The 14131-nt window shown below is 39.8% G+C and overlaps 1 protein-coding gene across 1 annotated transcript in view; it reads left to right on the forward strand.

The window, feature by feature from the left end:
- The window catches only part of aox5 (aldehyde oxidase 5), a 15792-nt gene continuing 1661 nt past the window's right edge, over positions 1-14131 (forward strand). Inside the window, exons 1-29 of the mRNA XM_069521365.1 lie at positions 1-1225; positions 2865-2922; positions 3290-3386; positions 3560-3668; positions 3765-3891; positions 4303-4370; positions 4450-4545; positions 4655-4735; positions 4827-4971; positions 5134-5226; positions 5535-5686; positions 7209-7302; positions 7668-7777; positions 8334-8518; positions 8671-8833; positions 8918-9007; positions 9773-9942; positions 10117-10243; positions 10589-10711; positions 10798-10894; positions 10971-11095; positions 11181-11314; positions 11445-11532; positions 11991-12077; positions 12242-12433; positions 12843-13073; positions 13547-13642; positions 13736-13864; positions 13990-14064. Coding sequence (XP_069377466.1) covers positions 1049-1225; positions 2865-2922; positions 3290-3386; positions 3560-3668; positions 3765-3891; positions 4303-4370; positions 4450-4545; positions 4655-4735; positions 4827-4971; positions 5134-5226; positions 5535-5686; positions 7209-7302; positions 7668-7777; positions 8334-8518; positions 8671-8833; positions 8918-9007; positions 9773-9942; positions 10117-10243; positions 10589-10711; positions 10798-10894; positions 10971-11095; positions 11181-11314; positions 11445-11532; positions 11991-12077; positions 12242-12433; positions 12843-13073; positions 13547-13642; positions 13736-13864; positions 13990-14064 — 3519 coding nt within the window. The 5' untranslated portion in view covers positions 1-1048. The remainder of the gene's footprint in view (positions 1226-2864; positions 2923-3289; positions 3387-3559; positions 3669-3764; positions 3892-4302; positions 4371-4449; positions 4546-4654; positions 4736-4826; positions 4972-5133; positions 5227-5534; positions 5687-7208; positions 7303-7667; positions 7778-8333; positions 8519-8670; positions 8834-8917; positions 9008-9772; positions 9943-10116; positions 10244-10588; positions 10712-10797; positions 10895-10970; positions 11096-11180; positions 11315-11444; positions 11533-11990; positions 12078-12241; positions 12434-12842; positions 13074-13546; positions 13643-13735; positions 13865-13989; positions 14065-14131) is intronic.

Raw genomic sequence — 14131 nt, forward strand, 5'->3', positions numbered from 1 at the left:
TAAACATTTTAAGTTGAATAAAGAGGAACATCTCTGACTAACTTACGTGACAATTTATTGCATTGCCCTCACACTCACGCAATTGTTAAATGCCTTCACACAGGGACAGTGGCCCCCTCTGTTATTCACTGGGTTTATCACAAGAACAACAACAACGGAAACAACTCTTGTACTTAGTGCACGTCTGTACTGCTGGAACACAAGAATTTCCCCGCGGGGATGAATACAGTATGTCTATCTATCTATCTATGGCTGCTTTTTCATCAATCAGTCAAGTATGAACTTTTATTTAAAAAGTTTTATATACTGTTATTACAATGACAGTGGTCAGAGATCTCCACACACATTTGACATTCATTCAGTTTCGACTTGTGTTTTGCACTTAAGGCTTAAAAGGACAAACTCTGACGCTAACTCACTTAATCAGTAATAATAAATAGGAATACACACAATCACACATGTCTCTCTGGCTCTCTCTCTCTATGACTTACGATAAGTAGTCACATTCCATCATTATATTCTGTATACAATACCTTTCATTTAAACTGCCATGTCTGGCCGTGGAGTATGATGAATCCCAGAGAAATTGGAAAAATCAGCAGAAAAACATTCAAAATAAAAAATTAAAACAAAATATAAAAATATAATATAAAAATATAAAACATTAAATAGAATATAAAAATAAAAAATAAAAATACAAAAATAGTGCAAATATTTTATGGTGCAGAGAGATGAATTATGACAGATTGGAGGAGTTTAAGTCTTATGGCCTGGGGGATGAAACTTCATGGATTAGCCATCATCTGCCCGCGTCAAATTTCAAAGGATAGTTGAAATAATCTATGAGTTGATCAACAGGAAATGCATTGACCACAATATTGACAATTCCCATGCTCTAGTTTCAGTTTGTTGAATGCAAGGTTTGATGCTTTTCTCTGTTGTATAACATACATGCAATATAATTGGGAGGTCAAGCAAAACAAGATATTTAAGATATGATCTTGACTTTAAGGAGATAGTAAATAATAACAATAAAGAAACAGAAACTATGCTGCTTTCAGGCTATGGGAAATGGAACCGTTTAAATTTTTCAGCCCAAGGGATGACATGTGACGTGAGGCGATCGGATTCAGTACATGAAGACCTGACAACACAGAGCTTAACATTCAAACTCATCAGCATGTCTTCACCAAGTGAGCTGATCTTCTTTGTCAATGGAAAAAAGGTGAGAGCGTTCATCATCCTTGAACTATTTATTCCATGGATTACATATTGCTCTAATCAGTGAATTGATTGTTTAATTAGGCATTTTAATAATAAACATTTTTTTACCTTTGCTATGTGGCTTTGGGGTGTCGGATTGCACACTAATCCCTGCCTGCTTCAACTCTTTCTAACATTGTCATTTGTGTATTTTTAGATTTTTATTCATGTGTGAATTGACTGTCTCTGTGTGTGCTCTAGTTTGCAGTCTTACTTATCTCAAAGCCTTTTGAGTTTAACTTTGATTCACTGCTGTGCAGAAAAAAGTTTGGATATAAGAAGTTCTGTTAGAAAAGTAGCAACGAACAGCTGTTAAACTTGTTCAAGAATCCCTACAGAAAAGCATCTTCCGATGCTTTTTTGTGAAGTTACAAGAACTGCGTCAGTGCTCTGAGATAAATTTATGATGAGGCTGCATGTTTGAAACAGACATGGCATATTAACCATGGGTGAAAACCTGATTTTACTAAACTAGACCAAACAGCGCAGCTTCTTCCTACATAACTTTTTTTTTCAGAAACAAGATCACTGACCTTACTTTTTAACTACTGAAATTTAATCACATCATCTTTGAGACAACTGAGAAAAATTTGAAGAAATGACTCAAACCGAATCATTTAATCAGTGAGTCTTAGTGAGCATGTGTGCCAAATTCACAAGCATAAATGTGCTATGTGAGGTCACTGTGACCTTGACCTTTGACCTTCAGGCACCAAAGCCTAATCAGTTCATCTTTAAGCCCAAGTGAACATTTTAACCAAATCTGAAGACATTCCCTGTAGCTGAGCTTGAACGGATAGTTCCCTGAAAATTATCATCTCACCACCATGTCGATGGAGGGGTGGGCAAAGTGTTTGAGTCCACAAAACACTCCTGGAGTTTCAGTGTTGCAGCCAAATCCTATATATTCTGTTGACATGGACATTATTAAAGAAGTAAATGACTCTATTATATCAAAAGGAAATGTGTTTCAATTGTTGGGTTAGATATAGGACAAATGAATATTATTTGTTTTCAAAAAATGGTCTCTGAGGGTTACAAGTGTGAATAATTTGTTTGGTTGTGTTTTCTGTTTAAAAAAATGTAATATAAATGCAAGACAGGCATGAGCATCTTGCATCTGCCTGTGCCTTTTTAGTTTACACATAGACTGTTGACTTTACAATATATAATGTTTTAATGACCGAATAAAAAAGATAAAAAAACAAGAAACAAAAATCTTATTATTATTATTAAAAGGCTACATTTGATTGCAGACACTGGCTCGTGAGTGTCTGCTGACTCTCATGAGCCAGTGTTTACAAGTCCTTCCAAATATACATACATGAATGTACTGTATATGCATGAAGTCACCTGATAGGGGGCTTATGCTCACAAAGCTCCTCTATTACGGTTCCTTCCAATTTCGACCCATTTTATTTAAATTCTTCTTCTCATTTTTACCATTTGCTTTACTCCTCACACTGGCATGGCAACATTTTATTTTCATTAGCTTATTTACAGGTTTTATTTGAAATGAACATCTTCTGTTTCTCTCTTGACTGTTTTTCTTTGTCTCTAATTGACCTTTGCTTTACCTTCTTTCCTTTCCTTTCTGCCAGGTGGTCGAGAAGAATGCAGATCCAGAGGAGGTGCTGCTCAGCTTTCTGAGGAGAAAAGGTGGATTCTATTCTTCACCCTTTTCAAAATTTGGTTAAAAACCACTTCATCTTAAAACCACAGAGTAAAACAAGATTGAGAAATAAATTAGGAGAGAAATATTTAATTATTATTTCATTAAAAATGAGAATTACAATTGAATGTTTGTGCCAAATTAGAAAAAAATACCCTCAAGGGTTTCTCCTTTAACAGTCAACCTAAAAACAGCAATCACATGGAAATATCGTATAATATCACATGTAAAATTTTAATGTATTTATATTATGCTACTCTATTTGCCACAAATGTGACGTAAATCTCAAGACTTATTATTCAAACATTATTTAATAACTGTGTCTTGGGTTTTATGTCTTGTCTTGTCCACCAGCTGGTCTGACAGGGACCAAGTATGGCTGTGGGAGCGGAGGGTGTGGAGCCTGCACTGTCATGGTGTCCAGATACAGCTGCCACCAGGAAAGAGTTGTGTATCCTTCTTTGGTTCTTTGATAACGAGATGAACCTGCTCATTAATAACCTCTGACCTTCCTTCCTTTTGAAGTGTCTTCAAAAAGGTTTTAGTGCACATGTAACTGTGATTTGACCTATATGTCATTTTAGACTTCAAAAGTTCTGCATCCGTGACCTTTAAACCATGCAGACACTGTACTGTGAACGCCTGCCTGCAGCAGATCGTCACCCTGCACGGTGCTGCTGTGGTGACCGTCGAAGGCATCGGCAGCACCAAGACCAAACTCCACCCTGTTCAGGTAACTCTCTCTAATCCACCACTGATCTACTGTAACCTATTTCCCATCAACTGTGAAGAGTCTCACCTGATCGGTGTAATCCTTTCTGACCTGCAGGAGCGAATTGCGAAGGCTCATGGGTCTCAGTGTGGCTTCTGCACTCCGGGGATGGTGATGTCCATGTACACCTTGCTGAGGAACAAACCTCAGCCCTCCATGGACGACATCAGGGAAGCTCTTGGAGGTTAAAAAATTTCAATTAAATGTGAATGACAAGATCATAAAATCAACATCAATAAGCGTGGAATAAATAAAGAATTTATTTGATTATATATGTTGTGTTGTTTGAGCTTTAATTTGCATTAATAATAGATTTTACAGATAGACACATAATCATCAGATTTCATTTACTACTACTACTTTACTTTTACTCAAGTACTGTCGCATGTATAATCCAAGGAATGTGAGTATTCTCATTTTATGTTAATAATGTTAGATCTAAGATGTGTGTATATTATGTGGAACATGATGTGCAGGGTTGTGTGAAGACAGTCGATATATAGGGATTTTTGGCATCTTTCTAATTATATATGTATTTTTTGGGTTTGAGAACATCTCAAGCTAATTTTTAGCGTTTTTGTTTTCTATTTTCTAGGGAACATTTGCCGCTGCACAGGCTACAGGCCAATTCTTGATGGATTTAAGACTTTTTGTGAAAGTGAGGTAGGTTCATCGTGTCTGATCAATTTTCCATGTGGTGCCAAAAACATCACAACACTGAAACAAACTGTAATATTTTCAGCAGACCTCAGCCTGCTGCCAAAATGGAGGAGGAGGAAAATGCTGTATGGAAAATGGAATGAACAGCAGTAAAAACATTAACAGCGAGGAAAGTGATGTATGTCCAAACATTAAAAACACTTTTGTGTGTGGCAGCGCATGATTTATCTGTATATTGAAATTGAACTATATTGTATGTGACTGTTATTCTTTCATGCCTTTGTCAGATTTCTGAAGAACTTTTCCCGATGGACAATTTTTTACCTTTAGATCCTTCTCAGGATCTTATCTTCCCTCCAGAGCTGCTGGTCAGTCTTTTTTTATTTGAACACAAAAAACCTCATAAACTTTAGAGGGAAATGAACAGAATAAAAGACTTGTCAACTGGTTCTGTTGTAGATTATGGAGAAGAAACGCAGTGGGGACGCTCTTTATTTCCAAGGACAGAGAGTGAATCTGGTGGCTCCCTCTGAGCTGTCCCACCTCATGGAGCTGAAAGCCGAACATCCCTCAGCTCCACTGACTGGTGGCAACACAACCATTGGTAAAGATAAACTGACCTTTCGAGGGGAACTTCCTACTTCCCTTCACTTGTATGCTCATATTTTCCCTAAATAATGCTAAATGATAACCATATGATTGCAGAGTGGATGAGATTCATGGTGGTCTTACATACATTACTGTCATTATAATTTTCTCTTGCCAGGGCCAAAGATGCTTCTAAAAGGAAACCTTCCTCCTCTGGTTGTCTACGTCGGAAGGATTCCTGAGCTCAGAGCTGTGACGTGGGGTGAAAATGGTGGGTTGAAGTTAATTTTTTTTAGTTTATTCAAAATGTATCCAAATATCTACATTATATCCGGATAGAAAATATCAACTACTAAGTTATTATTGACTTACACACCATAAAACCTGTTGTGAGTCATGACTTTCATTTTCATTATATTTAAATATTTGATAATTTTTAGTCTGAGCTACAGCTTCAGAAACAATGCATCAAGAAAAGGACACTATGGCCCTAATACACAGTATACACGAATAACCCGCTGGCTTGCTCAAAATCAATATAAATAAATGACCACGTCTATGTCCTCACCTGTCGGGCAGGTCTGACAGTTGGAGCCGCCTGCAGCCTCAGCACATTGAAGGAGGAACTGGAGAAGGCCGTGGTGGAGATGGAGGAGGCGAGGACCAGAGGATACCGGGCCATGCTGCAGACTCTCCAGTGTCTGGCAGGAAAACAGATACGCAACATGGCAGTAGGTTGCCGATATAAAATCTGCTGCACAAAAGAAATTAATTAGTTTACTTGTAAAGGCTAATGACTTGACTTTATCACCAAAATTATCCAACGAATGATACACCATGCAAATATAGAGAACTTTCTGGAATGTGTGAGAAGTATCAAAGCTGATATAAGTCAGATAAGACACATTAAAAACAACGTAAGCTAAGCCAAAGTGCTTTTAAACATGGCAAAGGAAAAATACTGCAAGTAGTGGCAAGAGAAAGATGCCATGAAAGAAAGAAAATAGGGAAAAATAAATGAGATAAGAAAAAGGCATAAACAGAGTCACAAGACAGAATCAGTCTTTGTTGGAAGCATGATTACAAAGGTTTTTCTAGATTTTAAATTAGGTTTTAAATTATCAGTAATAGGACAAGACCTAATGTGGAACAGGTGGTTATTCCAGAGCTTAAGGCAAAAGAGAAGAGTTCATTCTCTTCTATTATTTAAATGAGACACAGAGATTGAAATGAGTAAGTGTGAGGGGGAAGAGGAAGACCTATTGACCTGCGGGGCAGAATAGGGGATCAGGACATCAGTGATATAGTGAGGGGCAAGGCCAGTGAGAGGTTTGCAGACCAATAATAAGTGTTTAAATGGGAGCCAGCACAACATTGAGGGATACCGCAGTAATGGGAGCAGATGATATAGAGTGCCTCTGTTAAATGTGAGGCAAACCATTATAGTAGTCAATAGTGTTGAAAGCTGTGATAAGGTCGAGCGAAACGAAAGTCATCCAAGAACTATCAACACAGAGAAGGATGTCTTTTTGTAACGCAAACAGAGCTTACTCTGTGTGGTGTGGGCTCGATTCCTGACTGGAACTTGTCAAAGATAGAAAGAGAGTTCCAGTTAAAGGAGACCAGGGAGAAACAATTTTTCTAAGATTGTAGAAATAAATGGAAGCTTTGAGATAGGCCTTTAGTTATTGAGGGTCTCATACTTTAAGGGACAACTTTGGCCAGAATAAGTGGAGGGATTGTAGTGAAAACTACAGAGGTGTGATGGTAAATGTCAGATGCACAAGAGGTAGGAATCGTATGAGAGAACAACACAGGGGCCAACCAAGCAGTAGCTTTAGATCTGTGAGCAGTATTATCAATCAGTTTGGAAAAAAAATTGGGATTTGGCTGATTTGAACTTTCATAGATTTTTAAACAATATCTAAATATGTCAGGTTTGTCTTTAAGCCATTTGTCCTCTGCTCTCCTTGGTTCATCTCAAGGCACAGATGGAATCATTGAGCAATGGGGTGCCACCAGTGTATATTGGATTCTAGGGGGGCTCGATAGTTCAGTGTATCAGAACAGGAAATGATAAAGAGAGTGACCAACTCATTGGTAGCAGAGGGAGAGGGAAGGGAATCCAAAACACTGGGGAAGAAAGAAAGCCTACATTTGTTGATGTGTTGTTGGTGAGGTTAAAAATTCCACAAGGCAAAGAAACTCATGTCATAACTAACTAGAATAATAATAATACATTTGTCTTTGCAGACAATCGGTGGGAATCTCCTCAGTGCAAATCCCACATATGACCTTGGCAGTGTTTCGGCAGCTGTGGACTGCACGCTGCACATCATCTCCAAAGGTAGAGGGGCTTTTAAAAGGTTTTGTACCATAGACTATTAATCAAAAATGGCGCCGCCTGTATTTGGGAAAACGTAGCTATATTTTTTTACAATCAGAGGAAGTGGAGACAGATCATCCATCCTGATATTTGTTTTCGTATTTCTTCTATAATCCATGAGCGTGTTGTATCAGATAATTATGTAAGGCGCTAAAATAAACATTTGATGAACCATAACAAATTAAAAGAAGATGATAAATCTGTGTGACTAATGGATGTATCACACCACTAATCAGCATAAATCAGCAGTTGCAGATGTATGTAACCCAGGCCTGGTCTTGATAACTCAGGAAGTCTTCAATGTTTTCTTATGTGTTTATCTTGAGATGGGACGAGGGAGCTTTCCTTGAATGAAAAGCTCTTCACTGACTTTGGGAAAACAGCCCTGAGGCCCAATGAAGTCCTGCTGTCCATCAACATCCCCTACTCCAAACCTGTGAGACGTGCTGCTTTTAACACCTCACATACTCCATATTCTGAGCAAACCACATGAGTAGAGCAAAAGCAGAACAGTCTGCTGACGGGGAAAATTTCCACTTTTCCGCTTTTACATGATTATGTCATTAGTCATGACCATCAATTATCCTGCAAACCCTGACTTATGGATTGATTTTCTACTAGATAGACAACAAACATTATAACCTGACCTTTGTAAGAAAAAATTATTTATCACGTTCATTCTTGTAGCTTGTGACTAACAATGGTCACAGGGATGGATTTCTTCTCGGTGATGCCGCAGCTTCCTTTATAAATATGAGTTGAGTTCAAGTGAAACCAGTATTTGCTTGGAAAAATAGCTCCACTGTAATAAAAGAGACTCGACTTGTAATTATTAAGCTAAAACGGCAAAAAAATCAATTTGGTGCATTTTAGCAGAAGTTTGATGTCTGAAGAGAAAAATGAATAAAGGTGTTTGTAATAGACATAGAAATGATACATAGATCTACAGCGAGAAGGAAACACTTGGCTTGTGACACTGTGACTCTCCTCAGTGGGAGTTTGTGGCCAGTTACCGACAGGCCCAGAGAAGAGAGTTTGCCTTCTCCTTCGTGAATGCTGGAATGAAGGTGGTCATTAGGGAGGGAAGCGACATCGTGGAGTCCCTCAACATCTACTACGGCGGTGTTGGATCAACTCTAGTCAAACCGAGACAGACGTGCCAGCAGCTCGTTGGACGGTATGTTTGCAATGCAGTTAGTGAGACGGACAGCAGCAGCCAAAACAAACCCAAACGGAATCTGAAATGATTCACTCCAAAAGGAGGCATTTTTAAATTTTGCTGCAAATGCTATTCAGGGTTGTAACTGAACAAACTCTGGTGTCCTCCAGGCCGTGGGGTGAAAATCTTCTCACTGAGGCCTGCCACTTCCTAAAGGAAGACGTGGACGTTTCTTCATCAATCCACGGAGGGAGGGGGGAGTATCGTAAGAGCCTCGTCTTCAGCTTCTTCTTCAAGTTTTACATGCAAGTTGTCCTGGAGATGAGAGAGAGGGTGAGGAATCTGTAACTAACCAAATATTTGTCTAAATCATTTTTATTAAACATAACACCTGATCATTTCAAAACTACTTTTTAGGGTGTTTCAGACGTTGATCTTCCCCTGGAGTATCTCAGCGCACTCAAGCCCTTCAAGAACGAAGTCCCACAGGGTCAACAGTCCTACCAGGTTGGATTGTAGCGCTCAAAACTTGTGCTGCATGAGAGTGAATGATACTGGGCCTGTGTTACTGGTTTATCTAATTCAATAATTTATCAAGGAAAACTGTGCACTGATTTTCCAGTGGGAGTGATTTTTACAGCAACCAGATAATTTTTCGGCTGGTTGACGCTTTCAGAAAACCAGAGAAAATTCTCATGACGTTCTACGGTCACATATTATGCAACATCTTACAATTCCCTCACCCTCTAATTTTGTTGAAATCAGAACTTCAAACTTCAAGTTTATAATTTGGACGATTGCAGTTCAGCTACATTGTCATTTCTATCCTTCTTATTTCTATGTAAAGCCCTCTGATTTGCTTAGTCTTAAATAGGCAGGCACCAAAGATGCAATATCCACCATGTGCACCAATCACACCAGGTCTTAGACTTAGGATCTATATTTTGTGTATATGATCTAATTTATGTGATTTTCAATTTTAACATGATTCAGTGATCAATTTACTGCCATTTTTTAGGTGGTCAATCATGATGCAAAGTATTTTTAAGCCTTAAAATTTAACGCTTTGGCACCTCTCATATTCTTTTGCATGAGAAATTGTAAGATTCATCACATTTACCTGATTTAGTTCCCAGAAAGAATGAAAGAGAACCTACAGTGATGCTGATGCTGAACAGAGTCGAACAAAGCCTCCTCTGTGGCACACATTTATCAGATCAAACGAATCAGCTGCCAGATCATTCCCATTTTGTCCCTCCTCCTCATCCACAGCTTGTGTCAGGGGCCCAGTCCTCTGCTGATCCCGTGGGGCGTCCCAGCATGCATCAGTCTGCTTTCCAGCAAGCCACGGGTGAAGCCAAGTACTATGATGACCTGCCACCAGTCAAAGGAGAGCTCTTTATCTTCATGGTGACAAGCACCAGAGCGCACGCTAAAATAATGTTAGTATCATTCTCTTGGGGGTCGCAGTTTTAATTCTCAGATGATGGGAGATATGCTGTTCTCTGGTGGTCATGTTCAAGGACTACAATCCTTAGGCTTTAAACCATCAGACAAAAAGTATCACTTAACTTACTTACCTTTGTCTCATTGAGTTATGTCTCTTAATGAACCAGTAACGTGGACCTGTCTGTGGCCCTGGAAATGCCCGGTGTGGTCACTGTAGTCTCGGCTGGAGACGTTCCTGGGTCGAACTGCAGACTCTGGTTCAACAACCCAGAGGAACTTTTCGCCTCAGAGGAGGTGCTGAAAACTACTCATCACACTCACATGTCCAGAGAGAATATTTTTAAAACCACACAATTATAAGAGATACAAATGCTTTACATATATTTTCTTCTCTAAATTTTGCCTTCTGTTAAACCTAAATTGATTTGAACTCAAATCAATAGTTTGATCTATCTTCACCAATTGCAATGGTCAGTTAATCATTTATTTATCAATAAATAATGACAAACATGTTTACATTTAAAATAATAAGTCATGATGAAAAATTAGGATAACAGAAAATATAAGCCAATAGTCAAGTAGGCATGTTGTATTATTGTGTTTGTAATAACAGATTTGTGTATTTAAAAATGTCTGCAGGTGTTTTGTGTGGGTCAGATCATCTGTGCCGTGGTGGCAGAGAGCAGGGAACAGGCCAGAAGAGCAGCTCAGAAGGTCCTGATCACCTATCAGGACCTGCAGCCCGTCTTCTTCACCATTGAGGTAGGCTACTCTATTATTTTCTTAATGTTTTTGAGGGGACTAAAGAGGCTTAATTTGAACTCAGTTTGCCCTATTTTATTCTCCAGGATGCCATAAAGCACAAGTCTTACTTTGAGCCCAAGAGGGAGGTGGAGAGAGGGGACGTGGACGAAGCGTTAAAGACAGCTGAACATATTCTGGAGGGTAAAACATCTTCGCAGGAAAATCTCTAAACACGTCTTCTTGCTATTTGAAGTTTAATATGTGGTGTTATGTGCAGATGAGATCTATATGGGCGGGCAGGAGCACTTCTACATGGAGACTCAGGGACTGATCGCTGTTCCCAGAGGAGAGAATAATGAAATGGATTTGTTTGCGTCAACTCAGCACGCTGCCTTCACTCAGGTCGAAAGAAAGAAAAACGAAATCTCCTTTTCTTTTTAGGAATGACGCTCTATAACTTACTGAGTGGTTTTGTGTCTTGCACCAGGAGCTGGTCGGCATGGCGCTGGGCATCGAGTCCAACAAGATCACCTGCCACGTGAAGAGGCTGGGCGGAGGGTTCGGAGGAAAAGTAATGAAAATCGCGTCCCTCTCTGCCATCACTGCAGTCGCAGCACACAAGTGAGAAAATCAAACAGCCGGACTGGACTCGTGAATGAGCAGAAGAGACAGTCTTAGAGTAAAAAACCTAGAGGCCACAACAGTCAGTAGATTTCTGTAATTTGTGAAATGGGATTTTTAACCTCTCCAGGACTGGGAGGGCCGTGCGCTGCTGCCTGGAACGAGGTGATGACATGTTGATCACTGGCGGCAGACACCCATTCCTCGGGAAGTATAAGGTACAAATCATAATACAAGAGTTATTTTAAGTGAAACGATAAAAATGAATAAGGAGAAAAATAAGAGCACCTTTTTTGCACTGCTGAAAAACAAATGAGAATGAAAATTTTAGTGTGGATGTTTGCTGTGGAGATTTATTTCCTTTTTAAACCTTGCTCGAAGGTTTTGAAGACTATTCAACAAAAACATTTGTGGAACCAGTGGATTACAATATTAATTTGGTGGTTTATTTGGTATGAACTATCGACTGTGTATAAAGATGGATGAAACGTGTCCACTGTACAAAAATGAAGCCATATTATCTTTTGACATCATTTGGAGCCAGAGTCTGAACAATGGCGATTATGGGATGTAGCCCCTTTATATCCCCCTGATGCAAATGCTCGACCAATCACAAGTCAGTCCTAGTGCAGGCTATGGTTAGCACTAATCATGCACTGTCCTGTTCCATCTCCAGGTTGGATACAATAGCGTCGGCACGATCATAGCCGCCGACATCATTTACTACAGCAATGGAGGATGCACACTGGATGAGTCATCATTTGTGAGTTAACAGAAACATGGACAGCGTGTGAATCACTTCACTGTGTTAAATTTAAATAAAAAGTCAAAAGACACTGTCTGACCCAAAACATCAATCCAATCTACTTTTATTGAACTGAAACTCAAAATGTTGGGGTTTTCATGCTGTTACCCTTTCTGTTTCAGATTATGGACAAAGCCATCCTCCACATGGACAACGGCTACAAAATCCCCAACCTGCGAGGTCGGGGTGTGGTGTGCAAGACCTACCTGCCGTCCTACACGGCCTTCCGGGGCTTCGGTGGGCCTCAGGGACTCATGGTGATCGAGAGCGTCCTGCACGAGGTGGCAGTCCGCTGCGGCCTGCCCCCTGAAAAGGTCAGAGGTCACCGGGATGTAGCCATGGGATGTCCTAAAGTGGTTTTAATCAATAGAGAGAAATCGGTTATTGAAGGATGTTGATTTGCCAGAGTTTAGAGTCACTGAAGCTCTTGGTGTACATTTTTTAACAATAATTTTTTTTGTGCAGAAAATCATTTATAATTGGTGAACTGACATTTATTCTACATAATTTAGTGACATCTAGTGGTGAAGTTGTATGTTGCAGCTGAATACCCCTCACCTCATCCTCTCCTTCCAAACAGAGATCCTGTGGCAGCCTTCAGTTGTCATAAAAACTCAAAAGGTGTTTAGTTTGTCCAAGTTCATACTTGTGTTTCTATAATCTCATTTTAGTATAGTAGATTAAAACCTCTCTGATAAATGAGTAAATGATTTCCCGCTCCAGGTCAGAGACATAAACATGTACAGGGAGGAGCAGAGCTACACACACTACAAGCAGCTGTTCTGCCCCACCAACATGGTTCGCTGCTGGAATGAGTGTCTGGAGAGGGCCGACTATGAGGATCGGCTCGGAGCGATCCGACTCTTTAACTCCTCCAACCGCTGGAAGAAGAGAGGCATCGCTGCTGTGCCGCAGAAATTTGGTGTTGGCTTCTCCAAAGGCTTCTATAATCAAGTGAGGACCGGGGTCGTTGAGTTGTTCAACATTTGCTTTTAAAGCCTGTGGGGAATTCTAGCAGTTCTGAGGGTAAAAATCATCTTTAACATTTTTAACTCAGTATCATCGCCTGCAAATAAAGATGGACGACATGTCTCCACTACCTCCAATTGTATGAAAATAAAGCCAAAATATCTTGGATACTGGTTTCACCATCTGGCACTTTTGACATAATTCGAGCCGGAATCTGCAAAATAAGTGGAGCCACAATATTGATGTTCTGCCAATAAACATGCTCGACTAAATTATGAGTCTTCTCAGCTGTCAATCCTGGCATTTCATCCTATTTTACAGCATTAAAATATAAAAATTTAAATTCAGGAACATGAGGAGGAAGGGTTTATGACCTATAATATCTATCTAGACTATTTATTTATCTTTACTCTATCTGTGCACATGCACTCAGGCTTTCATTCACTTGTGTTTCCCAGGGTGCAGCACTGGTGAACATCTTCAAAGACGGCTCAGTGCTGGTGACACACGGAGGGACCGAGATGGGTCAGGGCATCAACACCAAGGCCATACAGGTGAGATTTAATCTTTTCAAATTCTTCCAGTCGTCTGTGTTCTTTAAGTTGAACATGAAACTTGATCAACTACATTCTTCCCTTACGTTCCAGATAGCGAGCCGTGTCCTCAAGGTCCCCATGTCTTCCATCTTCATCAAAGAGACGTGTACAGGAAACGTCCCCAATGCAGCACCATCAGCTGCCTCGTTTGGCACCGACTCTGTGGGCATGGCCGTCAAGGTACCTGCTTATATTTAAGAAATGGTTTCAGTGACAGAGCAGTGGAATGTGGAAATTTCAGTTTAGATTTATCTTCCAAGTTCTCTTTAATCACAATCATATCTTTGATTATTTTTTTTTCCCAGGACGCTTGTGAGAAGCTAATGAGACGCCTGAAACCACTCATGAAGGAGAATCCCCAAAACACATGGAAGCAATGGGTAAAATCCACAACTGCTTTTATAGACGTAATTGAAAATGAGAATGTGCGAAAGAAAGCTGAAATGA

Source organism: Paralichthys olivaceus, chromosome 24, assembly GCF_024713975.1.
Source record: "Paralichthys olivaceus isolate ysfri-2021 chromosome 24, ASM2471397v2, whole genome shotgun sequence".
Taxonomy (NCBI): Eukaryota; Metazoa; Chordata; class Actinopteri; order Pleuronectiformes; family Paralichthyidae; genus Paralichthys; species Paralichthys olivaceus.